Source organism: Calypte anna, chromosome 3 (genome assembly GCF_003957555.1).
Source record: "Calypte anna isolate BGI_N300 chromosome 3, bCalAnn1_v1.p, whole genome shotgun sequence".
Classification (NCBI taxonomy): domain Eukaryota; kingdom Metazoa; phylum Chordata; class Aves; order Apodiformes; family Trochilidae; genus Calypte; species Calypte anna.
Genome location: NC_044246.1, coordinates 111,760,750 through 111,786,079, shown reverse-complemented (window position 1 = coordinate 111,786,079; position 25,330 = coordinate 111,760,750). Strand labels below are relative to the sequence as shown.

Genomic DNA, 25,330 nt, shown 5'->3' with positions numbered 1-25,330 from the left:
CTTTGTTGTGAGGGTGCTGAGCCCCTGGCCCAGGTTTCCCAGAGAAGCTGTGGCTGCCCCATCCCTGGCAGTGTCTCAGCCCAGGTTGGATGGGGCTTGGAGCAACCTGGGCTGTGGGAGGTGTCCCTGCCCATGGCAAGGGGGTGTGGAACAAGATGAGCTTTAAGGTCCCTTCCAACCCAAACCACTCTGTGGTTCTGTGCTTCTATAATTTTAAGTCAACTGCTGTGAAAGCTGTTCGCAGATGGATACCAGCATATCAAGAAACCATTTTTTTTTTGTCATGTTGTGGGGGAGAGGGAGGATAAAATAGACTCATAATCTTCCTATTGGAGGATCTTGTCCTGTGGAAGAAAATGTTCAAGGTTGTTCTCACTGTGGTAATTAAAGACTTGCACCAAAACAGTTAATAGCAGCAAGTAGCTTAGGTTAATAATTAAGCACATGCAAAGGAAGGCTCTGAGGTGCCTGTGTTGGGCATTAAGCCTTCTGAGAAACTAGTCTGGTTGGTTCAGTCCCACTAGGGGCCAGAGCTGAGTGTCTTACCCAACTTCAGACTGAAAATTGCAGTAGAGTTGGTGTCAAAGGGATGGAGCAATCATGTTGGTATTGAAACCTCTGCACTCCATTCATTGGAGGAATGGAAGAAGAACAAATGGAATAAGGTAGGTAATAGTAGAAAAGGTTTAGTAAGAATAATAGAAGTAATTATAAATTATTTTTTAGTGTTTGAGCATGTTTTGAAATGTAAAGTTTGCATGCAGCAAAAAACTCTGACCCTTGCAAATGTTGTAAGAAGTAGAGACCAAGCAGCTATAGCAACTCTTGTGCTACAATAGGTAATAGAAGCTACTATTGCTACTACTTTATGTTGTTGTATTACTACAGCCTAGTTATTCTTGTGTTCAGACCTGAAAGGAAAAAGCAGGAAATTCCTGATGTTGGATGCATGTGTTGTTTCTGCTGGCTGGTCAAACCTATCAGGTGTGACCATTAACAGATGCCCTTTACTTGCCAGGTTGCTGTGGGCTGTTATGGAAGGTCATTTACTTCTTATCCACAGCTTCTTGGGGGTTAAGGCAGGGTGATAAAATGAGTAAATTGCATGGGGGCTCTAAGTATGCTACAAAACTGATGTGTTCTTGAAGGTGTTGGCATTGCAGCCATCTGAAATGGTCAGTGGTCTCCAACTTCACTCCAACTTCACTGGGATCTGTTTCCCAATGTATTTGATATGTATGTGCTTTGCTGCAAGTGGTAGTAGTTTACTTGATGGAGACACTGTATTTGCCATAGTTATGGGGTAAATTATGCCCAGTGTCACTCTCCTGGTGCATCTTTCCTAGGATGCTAAAGCAGAGTTCTCCCACTGTGCAGCCCTGTCTATTCCTGCTCTCACTCAGCAGTTCTGAGGAAGTTTTTTCAGATTTGGTCATCATTATTTACAGTATCTTGGTGATCTTAACCATAGAAACATCAAGTCTTTTGAGGGGAATCATCTGAAAAACTATCAGCTTTGCTACAAGTCTTGCCTTTCCTGGGGGACCACCACCAGACACTCTTCAGTGTTTGCCCTCTGATTCCAGCTTGCAGTCTGTCTTGTCTGCTGTAACACAGGTCTGCAAACTGGAGAAATAAAACAAGTTTGAAATAAAAGAAAGAAATAAAATAGGGTTTATTTGAAAATTACAGGGAAGGTGCTCAAACCCCAAGCCATGATGGTGGAGCCAGTCTCTTGTGAAGTGCCCACCCAAAGTTCAAGATGAGCCCTTGGGGATCCTTTCTGAGCGCTGAGCTGATCTGCTTTGCAGGTGGGTGATGGGTGCTCTTCAACCATGCTGCAAAATCTTTTGCCAGTTGGTTGGATACAGGCTGATTGTGAGAGAGAGACATGGGGAAGCACCTCTAAAAGGTGTTGAATATTATGGGATATTGGCTACAGCCTTCCCAGTAGGTATTCATGGCCCTCTTTCCATAGCCAGTGGAGGTTTCTGGGTGGGTGTGTGGGTTTGTTGTCAGTAGTCCCTGTTCAGTCCAAGTTCATCTCATGCCTCTTGGTTTTCATTCACTTCCTGATAGTAACTTTAGTGTTTGCATGTTGACATTAAGGGTTCACAATGCAAGTATGTCCAATATTTGGTTTCAGTGATCAACAGTTGTCTTGGGTGAAATTGCTCTCATGTGCAGCTAAGAAGCTGCCCAGCTCCTGAAATGCTAAATAGGAAACTGGGTATCACTATAAAAAGGCTTCTGCAAAATCCTAATATTTGGCCACTAAAAAAGAAACTATCCAGTACCTCATCTCTGGTAGCTTCAGAGGACCAGGGTCCCCAAAATAAATTCTAAATCACCTTAAGAATTTGATGCCTTTATGAAAGGCACTGTAGCAAATTAGAGATGACTTAATTTCCTGGAGCAGAAGTTCCTTTCCAGTCCTGCATTTTTCTCTGAAAATCCTTCAGCAAGGAGGAGCTGGACAAGATGTCTTGCAGTCAGAAGACCCTATATATTTTGTGGACAACCCTCAGTTTGCTACAGCAAATAGCAGTGGGCAAACATATTTTTTTGAGAGCTGGAGTAATAACTATGAGATTTCTTGTGTTAATTTTTGGGGATGACAAGAGGCTCAGACTGTAGTTGGTTCACAAGTCCTGAAGACATCAAAACACCCATGAGGGGAAGAAGGGGAGACAACTGGGGAAAAAAAGGATGAACATTCTGACTAATCTGGAAGTCTGAGAAATAGAAATGAGTTGAAGGGTGGGATGACAAAGCCAGGTGTCAGAACACTGTTTTGTCCTGCAGGAGATATTTTAGATGCTTGCATTAGACTTCAGCCTGATGTAGCTGGGTTGTTGTTGCAGTGACAGCCACAGGACTGCTCATTGAGCCCCGAGAAGGCAGTGTTGCTGGAGGAACCTGGATTACTGTCAGCCTGGATGGTGAGTTTTAAGCTCTTCTAAAGCATTTGTCACAGTATCAGTGACATTCAGAGATTTGTGGCTGGAGTGGCAAACCCTAAGCAACAGAAATGTGGGGTCCATAACATGAAATCGACTTGAAATTCATAGAATCATAGAACATTTTGTGTTGGAAGGGACCTTAAAGATCATCCACTTCCAACCCCCCTGTCCTGGTCACACCTCCCAGAGCCCAGGTTGCTCCAAGGCCCGTCCAACCTGGCCTTGAACATTCCAAGGGATGGGGCAGCCACAGCTTCCCTGCAACACATGTTCCAGGGCCTCACTATCCTCACACTAAAGAATTGTTACTTTATAAGATATTGCTGCTGATTGCTTGTTTTTAAATTCTTTCTAAGTGAATGAAGTCAGATTTCTGCCTTTGTAAACATAGGGCTAGAAATTTCTTCCTTACTACTCATTTTTTGAAGAAAATCTGAAGGTCCTGTGATGCTGGAGCCTTAAAAACACCAATGATAAGCATGAGATTTGAGTGAAAATCACAGAAATTGATATGTTGTGGTCAGCTGGACCTAAATTCAGCTGTACAAAGTTAAGTCTGATTTTTTCCATAGGGCTGAATATTGATCCATTGGGAAGAGAATTGGTTTCTGAGTCAGCTGCCTGTTTGATTTAGCTGTTCAAGTTCTGACACTTGCTCATTTATCACCATGATGAATGGTATTGGTCACATTTGAATATTGAGCATTCCCATAGCCATGATGGAATGGAAGCTCAGGTCTTTAGGACAGATATTTCCCCAATAGCAAAACCAGTCACAACTGGGAACTCACTGTTCAAGCAGAGAAGGATTGCTGTTGGTTTTTTTGGGGGGAGAGCAGATATCCAGGCTTTGGGAGAAGGGGAAAAACCTTCCTGTGCCCAGGAGAGAATATACAGTTTGCTACAAATCAAGAAAACTCTGTCATTTAAAGTGAGTCTAAGTTGGGAACCACCCATGAAGCTGAGCAGAGGGAGAGCTGTTTGTCAGCCTTCTTCATTTCTGGTTTTATTTGATTATACTACAGGAGTTGAGCATCTTAGAGGATGTTCTGATAAAGCTTGACTTTGTGAAGATAAGGAGTCTTTGAGTCTTTGGACACCTTACTCTACAGAAATGGGATAAACAGGTCCACCTTGTAGCACAGGACAACTTGAGGTCCTGTCAGCAAAACTGGGCAAGACTGAAACAACTACAAAGATCATATCAAACAGAATAATTTTGTGGGTGTTTTAAGTATCCATGGGCAATGGTGCTTTTTTTCCATTGTAGATGTCTAAGATGATTCAAACTCCCCATAGGTGTCAATCTCTGCAGTAGAATATGGTGAGGCCACACATTGAATCCTTGGGTCAGTTTTGGGCCCCTCATTTCAAGAAGGACTTTGAGATGCTGGAGCACATCCAGAGAAGGACAACGGAGCTGGGGAAGGCTCTGGAGCACAAGTCTGACCAGGAGAGAGACCTGGGGGTGTTCTGCCTGGAGAAAAGGAGGCTGAGGAGAGACCACATCCTCTCTCCAGCTACCTGAGAGGAGGTTGGAGCCAGAGGGATTGGGTCTCTTCTCCCAAGGAACAAGCAATAGGACAAGAAGAAATGGGCTTAAGTTGTGCCAGGGGAGGTTGAGATTTGGCTTTAGGAATAATTCCTTCTATGAAGGGTTGTCAGGCTCTAGCCCAGGGGTGGAATCCTCATCCCTGGAGGGATTTCATAGCCATGGAGATGTGGTGCTGAGGGATATGGTTTAGTGGTGGCTTTGGCAGTGCTGAGTTAATGGTTGGACTTGGTGATCTCAAAAGTATTTTCCAACGAAAATAATTCTATGATTCTAGATGGAAGAGACCAAACATTGTATTAGAGGCAAAGAAAGTCATGGAGCTGAATGGTGGAATGAACTTGTTCTTAATAAGATATTACATAAACATGATTTTAAGATGCCTAATGAGAAGGTCTAAGTGTTACTCCTAAAGAGAAGATGGGTTGCATGTAGAAAAATGTTAATATCAAATGTGACAATGTGAGAGATCCTGTCTTCACAAAGCACTTCTTGTTGACTTGGATTACTCAGGCTCAGCATCCCACCAGCTAGAACATTCCTCCTCAGCCAGTGGATCTCAGCTGGAGGTGTCCCTGGTGTCCGTGGTGTCCCCAGACCTACCCAGGCTGCCGTGTGATATCTCTCCTGTGCATTTTGACTTCTCCACTGTAAGATGCAGAACAAGGTATGATCCAGGACTGCAGTGTGGGTGAGACCTTGCCATGTGTTAATTTTCATTTAGTGTCTGTACAGAGAGTTGGAGAGTTTAAAATAATCTGTCTGCTTCTCTGGTTGTCCCTGAGCACCTCCTGAACTGTGTTGCATTTATCCTTGTTTCAGCTTAATGAAGCTTTAGGCTAATTAGGATGAGGGTCAGTGAGGCTTCTTGGAGAGGCTAAACTCAGATCTTCAAAGGTTTGTAGAGGTCTGATTCCTAGATACAAAAGAAGAAAATACGAGGGGGGATTTTACCAGCTTCTGGTTTCTTTGACCTGTCCAAGATGATAAAGAGTGCTTACAGGTAGAGTGAGAAACAAATGTTTTAAGCACCAGCTGAGCAATCTGAGCTCTCTGATTTCCATCCTATCATAAGTTGAAAGAAGATTGTTTGACTGGAAGATCAGGGATGTTGCCAAGAGTCTGTGAGGTGACCCTAAGGGGGCTCTTCCAACTCTTGCTGCTCTGATTTGTTTGGGATTAATTCTGAATGCTGAGCAACCCTCTGCATTAAGGATGCAGCATTCATTTACAATCCAGAACCAAGATGCCCTGTAAATCCAGGCAGCCCTGGGTTATTTTAATACTAATGAATAGCAATCATTCCTTAGTATTAATGAACACTAATGAACATGCCTGTGTTTGGCATTAACGTATCATTTGGATAGAGTCCTGATGCAACCCTATTGCTTTCTGCCCTTAACTCTAATTTCTTGCTGTGCCTCCGTATTTCTTTTAAATCCTAATTTTAGAGTTTGGGTTCATATATGTAAATTTTGAGTTCACAAATATTTTTTTTTTGCTCAGTCGAAGCTTCGGTGACCTTGTTAAGAATGGAGACTCTGTGAAGGACCTGGCATATGTGAAAAAAAAACCCACTGTATAAAAATAATATAACATTTTCTTCCACCTAGGCCTTCACCTCAGGAGGGTTTGTACTCTGTGGAAGTGCTTTTTAAAGGACATGTGATCAACAACCTGACAGAGGTGGAGAAAGAAAAATGTACTTTCAAGGTAACTACCAAGCAAGGATAGAAGTGATGATAAAGAATTCAAGGGATTGAGGGGAGTCAAAAAGAATATATTGAAATATCATAGAATCATAGAATTGGCTGGGTTGGAAGGGACCTCAGAGATCATCAAGTCCAACCCTTGATCCACTCCTGCTGCAGTTCCCAGCACATGGCACTGAGTGCCACATCCAGTCTCTTTTTAAATATCTCCAGACACGGAGAATCCACTACTTCCCTGGGCAGCCCATTCCAATGCCTGATCATCTCTCAGAATGTATGTCTGATTGAATATTGGGACAAGAAATTAGGGTGTTCCTTCTATCCCTTTGTCAGGGTTTAACATTGGCCTGGATATCAAACCAAATAACAGACGCTCTCTATTAATCCCCCTCCCCTCCCTGATAAAGAAAGGAGAGAGAATAAGGGAGAGAGACTGATGGGTTGGAAACTAAACTACACAGTTTTAATGGAACAGCAATGATAAATAGGAAAAATTACTAAATCTACACAAATATACAGGAAAATTGATCCCACGTTCCTCCCCCCTTTCCCCCAATAACTCTCATGTCACAACCAAGGCTGCAGAGCAGCCCTGGGAAAGTCCAGGCTGGAATCCTGGGGTCAGCAGCAGTTGGGAGCTGGAGGCAGGAACACACAGATTCAGGCTGGCATGGATCAGGAGCACAGGCAGAGGAATGGATGGAATCCTCCCAGGATGCCAAAACAAACAGGGACAGGTGAAGAAAGGGAAGCAGGAAGGGATTTGGCCCTCGTGATCCCTCAGATTTATCCTGAGTATGAGGTGTATGGATGGAATACTCTGGTCAAGTTTGGTCTTTTATCCTATCGGTTCCTCCCTAAGGGAGGGTTTCAAGTGTGACCTTTTTACTCCTTTTCTGCTTCTGGAGGGCCAAATGTTCCTCAGAGCTGAGCAGTTCCTTGGTTCTGCAGCCCATTCTCCAGCTGTAACTATAACCATGGAGTGGGATCAGTCCCAGCAGCAGACACTGAGAAACTTGCTGTTCATTTCAGGAAGTGCAGCTCCTGACAAGAGACTGAGCTGGAAGCAGAAGTACAAGACAGAAAATCCCCTTTATCCTGACCCAAACCAGGACACCCTTAAAACTAAGTTCATTGAGGCACTCATCAGTCTGGCACTGGGTAGACTAAGAGGTGATCTAAGAAATTTTTCTGAATCAAGAATATTTGTCCAAGTTAATCTTCCTCTGCAGTTATGCCACACAGACAGAAAACTTCTGTCTCAGGAGACCCCATGCCAGCTTTTTCTGATGTTACCCTTCAAGCTGCTTCTAACTGTTGGCACTCCCAGGTAACCATGGGCAAGAACACCTCCTGTGAGCAGGAAAGCTCCTCCTGAACCTCCTGGTTCCAGGGAATGACAGCTCTCCCTGTCCAGGACGGATTTCCACACCTCAGATGAGCAAGATTTGGAAAGATTGGACCTCAGTTGTGTTTTTGTATCTGCTACTCATCTTGAGATCTACGTATTACCCCCCACCAGTATTTGTCCTTTGGAATTCATTATCAAACCACATCGGCTCAGGAGGTTGTGGGGTATAAAATGAGGTTTAACAAAGCCAAGTGCCAGGCTCTGCACTTTGGTCACAGCAACCTCATGCAGGTTCCTGGGGGAGGAGCGTAAGAAAGGGACCTGGGATTGTTGGTCAACAGCAGCTGAATATGAGCCAGCAGCCTGCCCAGCTGGCCAAGAAAGCCACCAGCATCCTGGCTTGTACCAGGAATAGTGTGGCCAGCAGGAGAAGGACAGTGATGGTGCCAATGTACCCAGCATTGGTGAGACCCCCACCTTGAGTGCTGTGTTCGGTTCTGGGCCCCTCACTCCAAGAAAGACATTGAGGGGCTGGAGTGAGTTCAGAGAAGGGAAACCAAGCTGGGGAAGGGTCTGGAGAGCAAATCCTGTGAGGGGAGGCTGAGGGAATTAGGAATGTTTAGTTTGGAGAAGAGGATGCTGAGAGGAGACCTTGTTGCTCTATACAGCTCCCTGCAAGGAGGTTGTAGGGAGGTGGTTACTGAGCTCTTCTCTCAAGTGAGAAATGACAGGACCAGAGGAAATGGCCTGAAGTTGCACCAGGGGAGGTTTAGACCAGATGTGAGGAAGAATTTCTTTGCTGAGAGAGTAGTTAGGCATTGGAATGAGCTGCTCAGGGAGGTGGTGGAATCACCATCCCTGGAAGTATTTAAAACCTGTGTAGATGAGGCACTTGAGGGCATGCTCTGGTGGGTGATATGGTTTTATATATATATATATATATGTATGTGTGTGTATATATATATATATATTTGGAGGTAGGGTTATGTTTGCAGTATGTGGTGGTTGTGGAGGTCTTTTCCAACTGTGAGAATTCTGATTTTTTTATGGTGATATTAGCTCAGTTAATTATGATACTCTCAGGTTCTCTTGCCGAGCAGAAACCTTAACCCTGGCTGCATGCTTTGGGATGAGGCCTCGTGCACTCAGATGTCACATCCCACCTCTCTGCTAACTTGGAGAGCCTGGCATTTTCAGTAAATTGCACATTAAAGCCAAAGAGTCATTGGGTGGTTCAGCTAGCTTAGAGAGTTGATGAAAAATCACCAGGGGATGTTGTTAATGAGGCACATTCCAAGCTAAATAAAACACAATGTGTGTCTTTGTTTTGGGACTGGAACCTGGGAGCTATACGTATTAAAAATTAATTTTGCCTTCACATTAGATTGAAAAAGGCTGCTGCAGGCAGCAACAAGTCTGAAAAGCTTTGGGAGACTTGTGTTAGCTATCGGCCCTGGCTTTCATGCTGCTTTGGCTTCTTTCTGCTTCTTTCTTCTTCTTCTTTGGCTTTCTGCAGCACCAGCTGCAGCTCAGGGTATGGTGTGATGTTGCCTTTCCTTCTCAGAAATGGTCATCTCTGGAGGGACGGAATTTGTGGCCACTCATTCATTTTTACCATGACAATGAGAAGGAAATGCTAAGACTGGGCTTTGAAAGGGGAGGAGGTTCAAGGAAATCTTGGGGGTAGGGGGAAGGAGGGGAGCAGAAAACCAACAAACATGTGCAATGCAATGGTGTCTTTAATTTATAAAATCATAGGATTTTCAGGGTTGGAAGGGACCTTAAAGCTCATCCAATTCCAAGCTTTCTGCATGGCCAGGGACACCTCTCACAGCCCAGGGTGCTCCAAGCCCCATCCAGCCTGGGTTGAGACACTGCCAGGGATGGGGCAGCCACAGCTTCTCTGGGAAACCTGGGCCAGGGGTTCAGCACCCTCACACAAAATATTTCTTCCTAAGATCTCATCTCGGTCTCCCCTCTTTCATCCTAAAACTGTTCCCTCTCACTCCTATCACTCCAAACCCTTGTGAAAAGTCCCTCCTCAACTTTTCTGGAGCTTCATGTATAGAAAGGTCACTATAAGATCTCCCAAGAACCTTCTCTCCTCCAAGATGAACAACCCCAGCTCTCTCAGCCTGGATCATGACCTGCTGCAGCCCAGAAAGTCATAGAATCACAGAATTTTCAGGGTTGGAAGGGACCTTTAAGATCATCTCATTCCAACCCCCCTGCCATGGGCAGGGACACATTCCAGGTCACTCAGAGCCCTCTCCAGCCTGGCCTTAAAAACTTCCAGGGATGGGTGGGACTTCCACAACCTCTCTGGGCAACCTGTGCCAGTGTCTCACCACCCTCATGGTGAAGAACTTCTTCCTAACTTCCAATCTAAACCTCCACTCCTCTAGCTTGAATCCATTCCCCCATGTCCTATCACTCCCTGATTTGGTTCAGCAAATGGATTTCTGCTGACAGCAGCATGGGTGTCAGTGAGAGGGCTTCAAAACCAGGTGGGGAGGCTGGAGGTGTGTGGAGAAGGCTCTGAGAAATGGATGCTTTGGGGAATGGGGAGACATGGGAAAAGTGCTTTTCCTGTAAGGTGAATGAAATCCAGCAGCTGATGACTTGGAAGTGGGCTGCTTCTTCTTGGACTCTGCTAAAGTCAAAAACTGTGCTCCTCAGCAGATTTCCAGTATTTTCTTGCTGTTTCCTCAGAGGACAATGTCCCAGAGATGCCTCTGATGTATTATCATGGAATTGGAAAAGGTTCATAGGTTGGAAAAGGTCTTTGAAGATCATCAAGCCCATCCACTAGCCCAGCACTGCCAAAGCAACCACTAAGCCCTCAGCATCACAGCTGCACATCTTCAAAACCTGTCCAGGGATTTTGACTCCAAAGCCTTGGTCAGCCTGAGCCAGGACTTGACAACCCTTTGGGGAAGAAATTGATTCTAATATCCAATCTAAACTTCCCCTGGCACAACTTCAGGCCATTTCCTTTTGTTCTATTGCTTACTTGGGAGAAGAGACTGACCCCATCTCACTCCCAAGCCCTTTCAGGTAGCTGGAGAGGGCCTTAAAATGAGCCAGCACAAGCATTTTCTTTGATATATTGCTTTAGATTACCCAACAAGCTTGCTAAAGGCTGCCTGAAGTATCTTTCTATTGTGATGTAGGAATAGTTTCTAAGAGTATATTATTGGGAAGAAGAAGGGTGTCAGAATGACAGACAAAATAGAAGTCTTGGCTTTATATAAAGCATGGCTAAGAAATTTTATAGTGTATTAAACTGTATCTTCTGGATCAAGCCAAGGTGGAGAGTTTGGGTACAAAGAAGATGCAGAAATAGCAGCAAGCTATACCCTGAATGCAGAGGACACAAGAAGGGCACTTTGTCCAGAGAATCTGTGGCTGCCCCATTCCTGGAAGTGTCCAAATCCAGTTTGGATGGGACTTGGAGCAACCTGGGCTGTGGGAGGTGTCCCTGCCCATTGCAGGGGGGTTGGAACTGGATGAGCTTTAAGGTCCCTTCCAACCCAAACCAGTCTGTGATTCTATTGTATTTTACTGCCTTCTCTGAGCAGGGCTTGACTTCAAAGATCAGATTCAAAATGTGAATCTCTGAGTAGTGGCTGCCAACTGTGTTGTGAGCAATGAGCAATCAGAGCTTGTTGGGTTGCTGGGAAAACAACTGCCATTTAACTACAAATTTCTCTTTGCAGTTCTCTGCTGAGCAGACACCTGTGGTTTACCAAATTAATCCACCATCTGGCATCCCAGGTATGGGACCTTTCTTGAAGCTGGAGCCCCCTTTCATTATTATTTGATGTTCCATCCTGTCTTCCTCCTTGTGAGGAATCTGTCTTGCTGAGGATTAAAATGGGCATCTCCAGAACTTAATGGCCATGTTCATGCTGAACAGGAAAATGGGTTTGCAGAAGGGGAGAGAGTCTGAGGCACTGGGTAGGAGAGGAATGGTTAACACTGACCAGGTTGCTTGGCCCAACTCTGCCTGAGTAGAGAGATGTTGTTCAGCAGATGGATGGGTCCAATCAGTTTCAACTCTTGAGTCATCTGACCCTAATTAGTGTTAATTTTAAGAAGAATTGGCTGCTAGGTGATCAAAGTGTAGTTCCAAACAGATCTTTTGGTAATGGGGCTTTAGATCAGACTTCAACGTTACAAATGTTGGTCTGAACAGTTAACTGGGATATGGAAGACTTTTCCCTGTTTCTGTTCTGGTTGTAATTGAAGGATTCTTTAGAGAAGTCTGCAATGTTTATTTCCAAAGTAAATCAGAACATTCTGGCCTCTCAGGAGTGCAGAGAGCTGCCTGGGTGATTTAGATCACACAAGTGCTCCTTGGTTGAAGCCCATGCATCATCTCCAGTTTGCAGCATGGAGGAGCTGCATGGAGCAAGTAGCTCTGCTACAGGACCACTCAATTTCTGTTTCCTTTTAAATAGGAAATCTAATAGAGATCCATGGGAAGACAATTGCTGGAAGTTACGAGACCCTGGACTTCGGTGTGGATTATATTGATGGGTAATTGTCCATAGGTTGCTTTCTGGCCCAGTCCCTGGAAATCAATGTTTCTTCCATCAGCCTCCTTGACAGCAATAAATTGCAACCAGTTGGCCCAAAATTGCCATTTACTTCCTTTGTGGTTTATTGCAGCTCATGAGTTGGGCTCCAGCAAACTTTGTTAATCAAACTGCAACTGGTCCATTAAGCCAGTTGGTTTGTTTACTGGCAGCACAGTCAATCACAGCTCAGTGTGAACTGTACTGTAATTGCATCTGGCTGCTGTAGATTTTCTTTTGGTGAGCAAATTAAAATTTAACTCATTAAAATAATGTCAGAATCTAAAAGTTAAGTAAATTTTCCCTTTCATTTGCATTTTTAGACAAACTGCTAGTTTGAAACAGATGTTCTGGGGAGTCAGAAGACAAAGAAGAAGTATTTTGAGACAAAAAGCTTTGTTCTTCACTTCCTTAAGCCCTCTCTGGTCACTTGCTTGTTCTCAGCAAAGGCTTGATTTTAATTTTTTGCTGCTTCTCTGGTTATGTGTAACAGAGGAAAGCAAGTACATTAAAACAATTAACTCCAACTTGAAGCACAGGAAATTAGAGATGAGCATGGATGCTGAACAGACACCTGTCCCATGCATTTCCATATGGATGGAAGTGTTCTCAGATACAACTGAATGATGATTTCCCTGCTCTAGTGTTGATGGCAGTGAAGAACAAAGCCCAAGTGAATATTTTAAAGACTCACTCTTACTCTCCAGTTACTGTGCTGGCATTTTAAGCATAATTTCAGGAGCCAGGGAAGGAGAGTACTGGCAGTAGTTAGAGATTTAAATTGCAGCAGCAGGTATTTGACCACCAGGTGCTTTTTAACTGCTTAGTACTTTAACTACTTAGTAGTCTAACTACTACCTGAATGGAAATGTCCCTTGCTAAGTAACTAAATTCCCTGCTAGCCTGAATAAAAGAAAGTCCAGTGCAGATTCCTGCACCCATTTATCAGCCCTATGTTTTTTTTTTCTCCCAGAATGCACATTAGCATCTTTTGTTCAATATTAATTATTGTTTTACTAATGGAACTGGGAAACCTTTGATCAGGGAGAAGAAAGGTTGCTCTGTCTGCCTGCAGGTCAGACTTGCCTGCATGCTCTGCTGCTGGATTACTCATTTACAGCTTAAACTCCCTATGGCCAAAAAGGAAATAACCTCAAAATCTTAGCATACCAGACAGGATCACACTGTAACTTCTCAGGAATAATTTGCCTGTTTTTGGGGTGTTAGTAAATACCTACCAGGTGAGAACTTAGACTTGACCACTCTGCCACTCAGGATTTGGAAGAAAAAAACAGAAAAAAAGGAGCATTTTTGTACTTCAGAGTGTGTTTTGCAGCTGTTTCCATGCTTTGTATGGGATGCAGTGGTCAGTGATGCTGAACCAAACATTTTGCAGCATTGATTTGTTTTTTCTATTCGTACCTAAAGGGGAAGGTATCTCAGTATCAGCAAGTGGATTATTAAAAGCAAACTCTTAATAAAACCTTATAAAACTACACTCTGAAGCATGGGGTCACAGTAAAGTGTTTGCACTATAGGTGTTAATTGCATATTTCCCTTAATTCTCTGTTGTCTTGCAAATTGGTTCTTTCCCATCCTGGTGAATAACTTTGAATCAAGTGGTAAATGACTTCAGAATGACCCCCCAATTCAGGAAGGATATCGAGGTCCTGGAGCAGGTCCAAAGGAGGGCAACCAGGCTGGTGAAGGGACTTGAGCACAGACCCTATGAAGAGAGGCTGAGGGAGCTGGGGGTGTTCAGCCTGGAGAAGAGGAGGCTCAGGGGAGACCTCATCACTCTCTCCAACTCCCTGAAAGGAGGTTGGAGCCGGGGGGGGTTGGGCTCTTTTGCCAGACGACTTTCAACAAGACAAGAGGGCAGGGTCTCAAGTTGTGCCAGGGGAGGTTTAGGTTGGATATTAGAAAGAATTTCTTTACGGAGAGAGTGATCAAGCATTGGAGTGGGTGCCCAGGGAAGTAGTGGATTCTCCGTGTCTGGGGATATTTAAAAAGAGCCTGGATGTGGCACTCAGTGCCATGGTCTGGGAACTGCAGCAGTAGTGAATCAAGGGTTGGACTTGATGATCTCTGAGGTCCCTTCCAACCCAGCCAATTCTATGATTCTATGATTCTATGATTCTATGAATCATTGCCAGTGTTTGCTTATTATGCCATTTACTCTGAATTTATTGCTCCCACACGATTCCTCCTCTCCATTGGAAGCTGTCCCTTGCAATATTGGTTCTTTAAGGTGGAGATACTTGAATTTGCTCCTGGGAGCTTGGATGATTTCTAGCAGAGGATGTTTGTAGGGTTTTTCCTTAATGAAAGAGATGATTGAGCTGCATCTTGAAGCAGGGTGGCTGTGTGAGCAGGATGCTGTGGTTGTGCTGCTGGCTGGGAGGTAAGGGTGGGTATGGTTCTTCAGGGGCTCAGCTTACAAACCCTTCCCTACAGGGAGGAGGCAACAAGTCATTCAGAGCTAGCATGGCTGTTTCAGAGGTGGTCCTGCCACAATTTTTTCAGTGGTGCAGTTCCCACAGTGCTGGAGAAATCCACTTTGTTAGGTGATGAGAGAAGAGGGGAGGGTTTGCCCAGTTTTCTAGGAGGTTAATGAGTGCTAGCTACAAGGGAAGGGAAATTCCAGTCCCATTTGTAAATATTGGCTGCTGATTTTAACAGGATCAAGATTTCATTTTTGAATTTTTTTGTATCTTATCTCCTCTGTTTATTTTATTTTTTTTCCTAGACCAGCCCTCCTTGTGGCAGAAGGAGATGGATGGACCAGTCTCTGCTCTTTTGCTGACAGAAGAGCTGGAAGCTTGTTAGTTCTTGACTTCCCTTTGGTTTGTGTGATTGCAAGGGCTCAGCACAGCTTGTGCTCACAGATAATTCTTGGCTCATGAAGAAGTTTTCTACTTTGGCTTAAGATGAAAAGGGACCATGGAGGGTTGACCATGTGGTTTTTGGGTGGGTGAGGGTTGGTGTCTCTCTGTGGCCAGGGAATGTTCTCTGACCTGCAGATGATGTCCTATGCCTTGGCTGCCTCTGCTCTGTTCAACTCTTTAGACACCAAAAAGGTCATTTCCAAGCTGATTTATGACCTTGGTCAATGAATTGTCTTCAGTCATGTACAGGCACCAATTTGAAAGGGGTTGACCTGAGTCCAAACTGGGCAAATAAAGCTCTGAAAATTGAACAGCAAAGGCTCTGATGCCTGGGCTCCAGCACTGTTCTTCTGTAGATATTAATGAATCCTTCTATAAATTTCAGGAGTCCCTTTAGACTGCTGGCTCCTGCACTCTGTTGAACTACAGGAAAAAAAAAAAACCAAACAAAAAACCCAACCAGGCTCTAGAGCAGCATTTTTAAACGAGTGCTGCACTTCTTTCAGTGCCTGCCAGCACTAGGAAAGGGATGCAGCTTTTAGATGGAATAAGGGAAAAATTCTCCTTCCAGAGAAATCAGTACTATGACTTCTGGAGTCCTCAGTGCACCTCTTGTAGCATTGTAAAATTCCTCCTGGCTCTCAGGAGGGGCATTTACATGGAAATGTGAGTTGATGATGAGAACTGCATGAACAGAAAGTTGGTGTAATGCCAGAATATCTGGTTTAAATGTTACCTCCTCCTATTTACTGGTTAGAAAGGTGAGAGGTGCAAATAGGAGGGCAACACTTTGGATGTTCACCCTCATCTTCTACCCAGACTTGTGTTCCCTCAGCTCTAACTTCAAATAAGGGTTCTTAAGGTCATTTTGAGGATTAGGTTCTGGTATGAAGGGTAAAGAAGCCAAGCTGGGGAGCTGGGTGTTGCTGGCTGGTTTCCTCCTAAGATGCTGAGGATGCTGAGGATGAGGAGAAACCTCACCTGTTTCTCTCCTTTGATTCTAAAAGGAGCTGAGTGTGACCAGCTCGGATATGGAAATTCAAAGCCTCAGCTGGGTGATTATCACCGTGTTTTGCTCTTTTTGCTCACAGTCCTTTGTCTCTCTCCACAGCTACCCTATTCGGGCAGAGGATGGATGGGGGACCCTGCAGTGCCGGGTGGAAGGGAACCACATAGGTTGGTGAAAAGGGAGAAAAAAAATATGGATTTCTGTTATTTCTGCAACTTCAGAGGGAGGGTGGTCAGGAGGGTCTCCATCACAAGTTTCTGCTCTGTCCCTGGTTAAGAACTTGGCTCAGGAATGAGTCTAGAAAAGCTGCTCCATGTCAAGGCTTCCCACAGTTCAACACAGCCACTGCTGTGATCCCCATCCTCTGAACAGCCATGGAAAAAATGAAGAGCAGGGATGCATGAAACCATGGCAGAGATGATGTGAACATTGCTGACAGCACATTTTGATTTGTGGTTTTTGCTCAGTTTATTTTAAAATTTATTTTATTCCTCCTTAAGTGAGATGGACTCTGTTTTCACCACTCCACTCTGTTTTCAGAGAGGAATAAATTGGGTGCCTATTTCTATTTGTGGTCTCTCTGGTAGTAGGTTGGACCCCTGTCATTTTTCCTTGCTTCCCAGCACTCTGAAGAAGCTTCTGGTTTCTTTCTGAGACTTTGAGCAGAAAGCTTTCTGCTCAGAAAAGATGACCTGACTTAAAGCTATAAAATAGAAATTGATATCCAGTTCTCATATAGTGATAAAATTCAATAGCCTGAGCTTTGGAGATGTCTTTGGGTGTCTGGGGTAGCTCCAGAGGGTTTCTGGGGATAATGGAGGTCTTGAAGGAAGTCTACAAATTTCTTGCATGAAAAATGAGTCAGAAAGGATCCAGGGGGTCTAAGATGACACTAAACACTTGTACTTTGGGTAAGTAAATCTTGGCCCTGAGATTCAGCTTGCAGGTTCAGAAACAGCTGTAGTTAACTCTGTTATGGTGTCTACCTATGAACTAATGCTCTAAGCTCCCTAAGCTGGTATTTGGCTCAGCTCCTCCACACACACTATGCCAAAATCAATACAGTTCTATAGTTGTAAGAAAAGTGTAAGGAAGAGGAAAATCAGGCCCAGGACACCTGGACAAGTTTTTCTAGAATGCATTCTTCATGGAGCCTTCTATATTTCTGCCATAAACCACCCTACTTTTCTTTCCTCCAGGGTCCCACAATGTCAGCTTCTCAGTGTTTAACAAAGGAAAGTGAGTAAAATATTTTCCTCTTTTTAATTTTTTTTTCCTGTGGTGGTTTTGGGAAACACAGCTGAGTTTGTGTCTAGGATAAGTGCATGATATTTTTTACAGAATTTTGTGTTTCATCATTTAGAAGTGAGGTTTTGCTGTCTTGGAAAGACTCCCATCAGGCTGAGAATGAAGAGGGAGAATGTTCCTCCCCCAAAGCATCTCTGCTGGCCTGTGTCAGGAACAGCATGGCCAGCAGGTCCAAGGAAGTGATTCTGCCCCTGTGCTCAGCCCTGGGGAGGCCACAGCTTGAGTCCTGTGTCCAGTTCTGGGCCCCTCAGCTCAGGAAGGAGATTGAGGTACTGGAGCAGGTCCAGAGAAGAGCAAGGAGGCTGTGAAGGGATCCAGCAGAATTGCTGTGAGGAAGGGCTGAGGGAGCTGGGGGTGTTGAGGCTGGAGAAGAGGAGGCTCAGGGGAGACCTCATCACTCTCTCCAACTCCCTGAAAGGAGGTTGGAGCCGGGGGGGGGTTGGGCTCTTTTCCCAGAAGACTTTCAACAAGACAAGAGGGCAGGGTCTCAAGTCGTGCCAGGGGAGGTTTAGGTTGGAGATTAGAAAGATTTTCTTTATGAAGAGGGTGATCAGCCATTGGAATGGGCTGCCCCGGGAAGTAGTGGATTCTCCACCCCTGGAGGTACTTAAAAAGAGTCTGGATGTGGCACTGAGTGCCATGGGCTGGGAACTGCAGCAGTAGTGGATCAAGGGCTGGACTCGATGATCTCTGAGGTCCCTTCCAACCCAGCCAATTCTATGATTCTATGCTTTGGGTTTTTTGTACTTCAGCTTCAGTGCTCCAAACACAAAGTCATTTGTGAAGCCTCACTGAATAAAATCCTTTCAGTTTGCTTTTACAATGAGACAGTCCTTCCAATAAAGAGTTTCAGCCATGAAATGGAGTCTCTTGAATCAATGCCTCAACAAGCTGGTGGAAGGTGGTGTTGGTCCTTGTAGAAACCTCCTTCCAGAAATCCTCTGGAGACTGTGTGTCAAGCTCTGGTAGAACAAAGTCTATTTTAACTTAAAGGGCCAAGGGTTTCTCAGGTATTTTCTCTCTCTTACAGATCAGCAGTACACAAAGGTGCTTGGCTTATCAGTGCCAAACAGGAGCTTTTCTTGTATCAAACACATTCAGGTACTGCACTCATCCACCCTTCTGCCTGTACTGTCTTTAAACATTGTCAGTGTTGTCTAAGACCTTTTCTTGTTGTTCCTCCCATGGGTATATTCCTGTTACATCCCCATTTTGGCTGTGCCACTTTTATGGTGTAGGCTTGGCTACAGAAAAAGCTGCAGATGAAAAGTTCTGAGAAGATCAGATTTAGGTGGTAGGGCTGGGGGTGCTTCCAAGGGCTGTGCACTACATCCCCAGTGGGTTTGTGTTCCTCTCAGGGATATGGATGGACTCTGTTTTGGACCACCAACCTGAAACAGGTAGAGAACATGGGATGGGTTTGCTTCATCACTGTTCTTTTTCCTGTCTGATCAGTTGAAAACTTTAGATGTTTCATCTAAAGAAACCTTCCCCTCTTAAATCACACTCTCTTTGGTAAGGCTGGGATTTTCAGAAATGTAGACCTTAGGCATAAGATAGATCCCACATCAGCTGCAAGAAGGAAATGGTGTTCAGCCACTCCCAAAATTGAGTTCTCAATAAATGGTGAATGGTAGGTTGCTGCATCATTAGTTTTAAAAAAAAAAATATTTAAGGTGCATTAACCTTAATAATCTCCATTTAGGAGACTGTTCTTGTCCTACAAGACAGCTGGGGGAGGACTTTCTGCATGGGTGTGTAGCAAGGGGACAGTGGTTTAAAACTTGTGGATGTGAGATTTAGGTTAGACATTAGGAAAAAATTATTTCCTGTAAAGGTGGTGAGCTCCTGGCCCAGGTTACCCATGGAAGCTGTGGCTGCCCCATTCCTGGCAGTGTCTCAGCCCAGGTTGGATGGGGCTTGGAGCACCCTGGGCTGGTGGGAGGTGTCCCTGCCCATGACAGAGGTGTGGAACTGGATGTTATTTAAAGTCCCTTCCAACCCAAACCAGTCTATGATTGTATGTGGACACTCAGATGTTCAGTTCCCTCCCTTGGCCCCTGAAGCCTAAAGAACAAGTGGAAAGCTTGCTGACCTCTAAAGCTAAATTGAGAAGTGAGTCAGATAAAAGGATTAAAACAGTTTTAATTCCACCTGCAAGCACTGCAGGATTTCTCCTGTCACATGGCCAAGTTATCCAGGTTGTTCATTCCTGGTGGAATTCCTGCCCCTGTACTCAGTGCTGGTGAGGCCACACCTCGAGTACTGTGTCCAGTTCTGGGCCCCTCAGTTTAGTAAGGATATCGAGGTCCTGGAGTGGGTCCAAAGGAGGGCAACTGGGCTGGTGAAGGGACTCGAGCACAAATCTTATGAGGAGAGGCTGAGGGTGTTGAGGCTGGAGAAGAGGAGGCTCAGGGGAGACCTCATCACTCTCTCCAACTCCCTGAAGGGAGGTTGGAGCCAGGGGGGGGTTGGGCTCTTTTCCCAGGCAACTCTCAGCAAGACAAGAGGGCAGGGTCTCAAGTTGTGCCAGGGGAGGTTTAGGTTGGAGATGAGAAAGAATTTCTTTACGGAGAGAGTGATCAGACATTGGAATGGGCTGCCCAGGGAAGTAGTGGATTCTCCTTCCCTGGAGATATTTCAAAAGAGCCTGGATGTGGCACTCAGTGCCATGGGCTGGGAACTGCAGCGGGAGTGGATCAAGGGTTGGACTTGATGATCTCTGAGGTCCCTTCCAACCCAGCCAATTCTATGATTCTATGAATCCCAGAGGCTACCAAAAACCCCCTAAAGTTTCAGGGAGATTCCATGGTTCATTCCCAGGAGCCTGCTCAGGCTGTAAACAGTGGGAGGGCACTGCTGGCTCTGAGAGAAACAGGGCTGGGATTAACCTTCCCAATGCCTGTTTTCTGATTCTCCTTTTTATTCCTTCTTCTGTAGAAATAAAGTCTGTGTTCCCAACTGGTGGGAGTCTTGGAGGAGGAACTGATCTCATTGTCATGGGGGATTTCTTTGAGGACCCAGTACAGGTCACTGCAGCAGGTAAGAGAAAAATGTGTTAAATGAGTTTCCTTTTTTTCCTTTTTTTCCTTTTTTTCCTTTTTTCTTTTTTTCCTTTTTTTCCTTTTTTTCCTTTTTTTCCTTTTTCCCTCTTTTTCCCCTTTTTTTCCTTTTTTTCCTTTTTTCCCCCTTTTTTTCCTTTTTTTTCCTCTTTTTTCTTTTTTTTTTCTTTTTTCCCCCTTTTCTCTCTTTTTCCCTCTTTTTTCCCCTTTTTTTCCTTTTTTCCTTTTTTTCCTTTTTTCTTTTTTCCTTTTTTCCTTTTTTCCTTCCTTTTCCCTTTTTTCTTTTTTCCTTTTCTCCCTTTTTTCCCTTTTTTCCCCTTTTTCCCCCCTTTTTCCCTTTTTTCCCCTTTTTTTCCCTTTTTCCCCTTTTTCCCCTTTTTCCCCTTTCCCCCTTTTCCCCTTTTTTCCCCTTTTTTCCCCCTTTTTCCCCTGTTTTCCCCCTTTTTCCCCCTTTTTCCCCTTTTCCCTTTTTCCCCTTTTTTCCCCTTTTTTCCCTTTTTTTCCCTTTTTTCCCTTTTTTTCCTTTTTTTCCCTTTTTTCCCTTTTTTCCCTTTTTTCCCTTTTTTCCCTTTTTCCCTTTTTCCCCTTTTTCCCCTTTTTTCCCTTTTTTCCCTTTTTTCCCCTTTTTCCCCTTTTTCCCTTTTTCCCCTTTTTTCCCCTTTTTTCCCTTTTTTCCCTTTTTCCCTTTTTTCCCTTTTTTCCCTTTTTCCTCCTTTTCCTCCTCCTTTTCCTCCTTTTTTTTTTTTTTTTTTTTATGTACAGCAGTGCAGGAGTTTTAGGACTCACCCTCAGGGTGTTCCAGTTATCCTGACTGTGGGCATGAACATTTTGCTTGCTTGACAGGACAAGCCCAGGTCTTCCACTTTCAGAAACAAGATGAGCTGATGCTGCAGCTCAGCTGTTTTTTCCCCCTCTCACACAGGACATTTCTCTCCTCTCCCTGCTGCCAGGTGTCCCCTGTAAAATCAAGCACATCTCTCCCCAGGAAATCAGATGCACCACAGATGCTATTGGCAAGGGCAGGAGGCTTGGTGCTCCCCAACCAGGTATGGTACTCAAATAACTGAGGGTCAAAACAAGCAAAAACACATGAAAATGGAGACCAGAAACCCTTTGGTGATTTCTCTCTTTGTGCATTTCCAAGCACACGAGGGCTTTCCAAACCAGGGCTTTCCAAAATGTTTCTTCAACATCAAACCAGTTTCTTCTAGGTTTGGTAGGGAGGAGGCCACAATAATGGTCAGAGGGCTGGAGCACTTCTGCTATGGGGAAAATCTGAGAGGATTGGGGTCGTTCTGCAGGGAGAGACCTCAGAGAACCTTTCAGTGCTTGGAAGGAGCTATAAAAAAGGTGAGGACAGACGTTTTAGCAGATCATGGAGCTGTAGGACAAGTGGTAATGGTTTTCAACTAAAAGAAGGGACATTTAGACTCCATAAAATGAAGTTTTTTGTTTGTTTGTTTGTTTTTTGCAATGGTGGTGAGACATTGGCACAGGTTACCCAAAGAGGTGGTAGATACCCCATTCCTAGAAACTTATCAGGTCAGGTTGGATGGGGCTCTGAGCAGCCTGATCTACTTGGAAGATGTCCCTGCTGACTGCAGGGAGGTTGGACAAGATGCCCTTTAAGGGTCCCTTTCCAACCCAAACCATTCCATAATTTTACAACAAAGAAAAACACATTGGAGAGCTCAGCCCACCAGTTCCAGATGGATGGTGGTGAGAGGAGTGTGTAGGGCTGTGGAAAATGATAGGAAAAAAATATGGATAATATTTAGAGGAAGGAAAGCTGAACTGGAGCTTCTGGGGATACTGCTTGAGGGGGGTCATTGCAGGAGGAAATTACCATGGATAAAATGAGTCTTAGCTCATTTTGACTGTGGGTCATCTCACTACCTTCCCCTGAAAGAACAGATATGTGAGCTTGCTTGGATGATCTCTGCAGATATTTCTTCTGCCTGGTGAAGGGTTTCAAGGTAGAACAAATTCCCTATAGTGAGAGCTGGGTTCTGCCCTGGGCTCCAAAAAAGCCCCACAAACAGAGCCAATTTATTATTATAATTTTATAATTTTCTGTTCTGGACTGCCTCCTTACAGCACTGATTCTAGCAGGTGCTCTGAGGTTTTTGTTGGCTGCTACTGAGAACTCTTTCATTTTAACTTTCTAGGAAACAGAGGGCTTCTCTTTGAAGTCTGGGATGATGCCTCTGATCTAACAGAAGCAGGTCCTGGGTATAGATGGCAGTTTGTACCTAATGCCAGCTCCTCAGTAAGACTTCTGACTGGAGAAAAGAAGTCCTTCAGGTACTCAATGATCTTGAGATGAAGCCATGGCAATCACCTTTAGCAGTCTGAGATGCAGGAATAACACCTGACAGCTCTTCATGGCAAAGCCTTGTTCCAAAACCCCTATAAATCAAAGCAAACCTTCTTCTCCGAGGTCCTTTTGAACCTCAAAGTATGCATTGAAGAAGTGTTATTTTTCTTCCTTTTCCTTTCACTTGCCATTTCTCCTCTGCCTGGCCTAAATGTGCTGAAAATGTCACCTAAGAAATTGCTGCAGAGGTAGAAGGAGCCTGCAGTTAGAGGTTGGTTTGGACCTCTGGCCAGATGTGGAGGGCCAGACCCTCAGGTGATGTTGGCAGCTGGAACGCAAATGGAGTTGCTGGAAATATAGATTTACCCTGAGCTGTGACAACACCTTAAACACTGTTGGTGCCCATTGCCTGTTCAGATACACCCTTGAAAAGCTGTGCTATACAAGATTGTTTAAATTTTTCTCTCTCTTTTTGCTGATTTTCTTCTCATTTGATCTTGAGCCTTTTCCTGCCTGTGCAGGGTTAAGACTTCGCTTGAGAAGAAACGCACAGAAAATGGACCAGCAACAAATCCACACTTATTTTCATGGAGTTGTTTGTGCTTTTTTATTTCTTTTTGATAACAGCATAAATCACATTTGATGTGAAAATGGTTGATATTGAGGCTCCTTCACTTTTAAAATCTCTGATTTTGTTTCATTATAACTTGCTCTCCCAGTCTTTCCCTCTTAGTGCCTATGTGGAGGTGGGGTATGGGGTTGGGGTTTTTTTTGTTTTTTCTTTTATTTTATTCACTCTTCTTTATATTATGGATCTTCTGCTTAGCTCCAGGCTACGTGGATTTTTTGTGGCTCCTCAGACCAACAATTACACCTTCTGGATCCAGGCAGATGGTCCTACAGATCTCTACTTAAGTTTGTCCCAAGATCCAGAACACAAGGTATTACTCCTGGCAGATGAGACTGGGGAAGGAAATGGTTTTGTTTTAAGGTCACAACAAATTTTCCCAGTGTGAATTGGTTTCCTGGCCCTTATTATGAGTCTGTTGCAGAGTGAAAGCTGCATGATTATATTTGATGTTTTACATTTGGTCCTGTCAGCTTTTCAGTTCAGAAAAAATTCACTCTTGCAGCCAAAGTCTTCAGATGCCTTTTCCAGAAGAGCTTTGTAATTTCAGCACATCACCATCACTACCAATCTGTGCAAGGGGAACCAGAGGCTTGGTGACTGATTTCCTCAATTTATCTCCTTTTTGCCTGTTGAAATTTTGCCATCTCAAAACATCAGTTCTTCCTTTTTTAAAGCTGAGAGGATGCTATAAATGAAGGAGAGCTATTTCTCTGGGCTATATTTAAGCCTACAAACAGCACAGGGCTAGAAGAAATATAAAGGAATTCTTAGCTATAAAAAAATAGTAGCATTATTGTTTTTTCTTATGGTAACAGACTACATTTCAGAAGGCTGTAGACATTGTTTGTTCTGTTATATTTGGAGGATATGAGATGGAGAACTGAAGCCATCCATGAAAAGTTGCACAGGGAACTGGTTTTTAGGACTAGAACTATCTTCTCTCCATCTACCAACAGAATGACAGTGGTGATCTTAGGGGTCTTTTCCAGCTGTGAAAATTCTGTGATTCTTTATGGTGGTATTAGGGCTTAAGAATTACCTTCTTTATGGTATTGAGCCCTAAGCCAAAGCTCTTTGAGATGCTGATGGCTTTTTCCTGTATAATAGGAATAAATGTGTCAACTCTCAGCACATTACTGTAGCTATAAACAATTCTTAATTTTTTTTTAAACTGTGATATTGAAGAAAGTGTCTTTGATAGCTGGAGAAATATCTCTGTAACAGATTAATTGGGGTGATCTGGCCACAGGTGAGAATTGCTTCTCTCCCTGCTGGCAATTCGGAGTGGTCAGAGAACTGGGTGAAGAACTGGAGTGAGGGTTGGCAGCCAAAATCCCAGAAATTGGAGCTAACTGCTGGTGAAATGTACTACCTGGAAGCTCTGCATCATGGGAAAACACCCAGCAATGGGATGAGGGTTGGAATCCAGATACATAACACGTGGCTGAACCCCCAGGTGGTGAACAGCTACCACATTGAGAGACATGAAATTCGAGTCCAGGCTTTGCATCTTCCAGAAGTGCAGGTGAGTGTTGGGTGCTGGACTCTGGGAGCTGGAGCAGCCTTGATTCAGGTAGCAGAGATGGCAGCAATTCCTAATTGTAAAGGTGCTAGAGATATAAAATGGGTTCCCACCTTGGTTTTAACCTTCTGAAACAGATGATGAGAACTTCATCGTGAGCTGAAGGTCTTCGTGGCTTTAACATAGATGGGTGGGCACACCTAAACCCTATGGTTTCATTATAATCTGTCCATGTTTATAGTGTAAATAATGCTGACTCCCCTCAGGTTTTACCTCACCTCATTAACTCATAGTAATTAAAACAAGTTTGGAAGAGTTTTTATTTCCCCTCCTTAGCGACCGCAAGCTGTGGGCTCTCTGGTCAGCATCTCTATGGCAGTCAGATGAAAGAAACTTTCATCTTGATGAAGTTATGGAAAGAGGGAACATTTTTCT

The 25,330-nt window shown here is 44.1% G+C and overlaps 1 protein-coding gene across 1 annotated transcript in view; it reads left to right on the top strand.

Annotated features, from left to right (window-relative positions):
• Positions 1-519: 519 nt before the first annotated feature.
• The window catches only part of PKHD1 (PKHD1 ciliary IPT domain containing fibrocystin/polyductin), a 272,533-nt gene continuing 247,722 nt past the window's right edge, over positions 520-25,330 (top strand). Inside the window, exons 1-16 of the mRNA XM_030448416.1 lie at positions 520-665; positions 1,693-1,811; positions 2,865-2,942; positions 5,029-5,182; positions 6,129-6,228; positions 11,298-11,355; positions 12,042-12,120; positions 14,908-14,982; positions 16,158-16,222; positions 17,255-17,294; positions 18,394-18,464; positions 20,304-20,405; positions 21,376-21,471; positions 22,594-22,729; positions 23,569-23,683; positions 24,623-24,898. Coding sequence (XP_030304276.1) covers positions 1,763-1,811; positions 2,865-2,942; positions 5,029-5,182; positions 6,129-6,228; positions 11,298-11,355; positions 12,042-12,120; positions 14,908-14,982; positions 16,158-16,222; positions 17,255-17,294; positions 18,394-18,464; positions 20,304-20,405; positions 21,376-21,471; positions 22,594-22,729; positions 23,569-23,683; positions 24,623-24,898 — 1,494 coding nt within the window. The 5' untranslated portion in view covers positions 520-665; positions 1,693-1,762. The remainder of the gene's footprint in view (positions 666-1,692; positions 1,812-2,864; positions 2,943-5,028; positions 5,183-6,128; positions 6,229-11,297; positions 11,356-12,041; positions 12,121-14,907; positions 14,983-16,157; positions 16,223-17,254; positions 17,295-18,393; positions 18,465-20,303; positions 20,406-21,375; positions 21,472-22,593; positions 22,730-23,568; positions 23,684-24,622; positions 24,899-25,330) is intronic.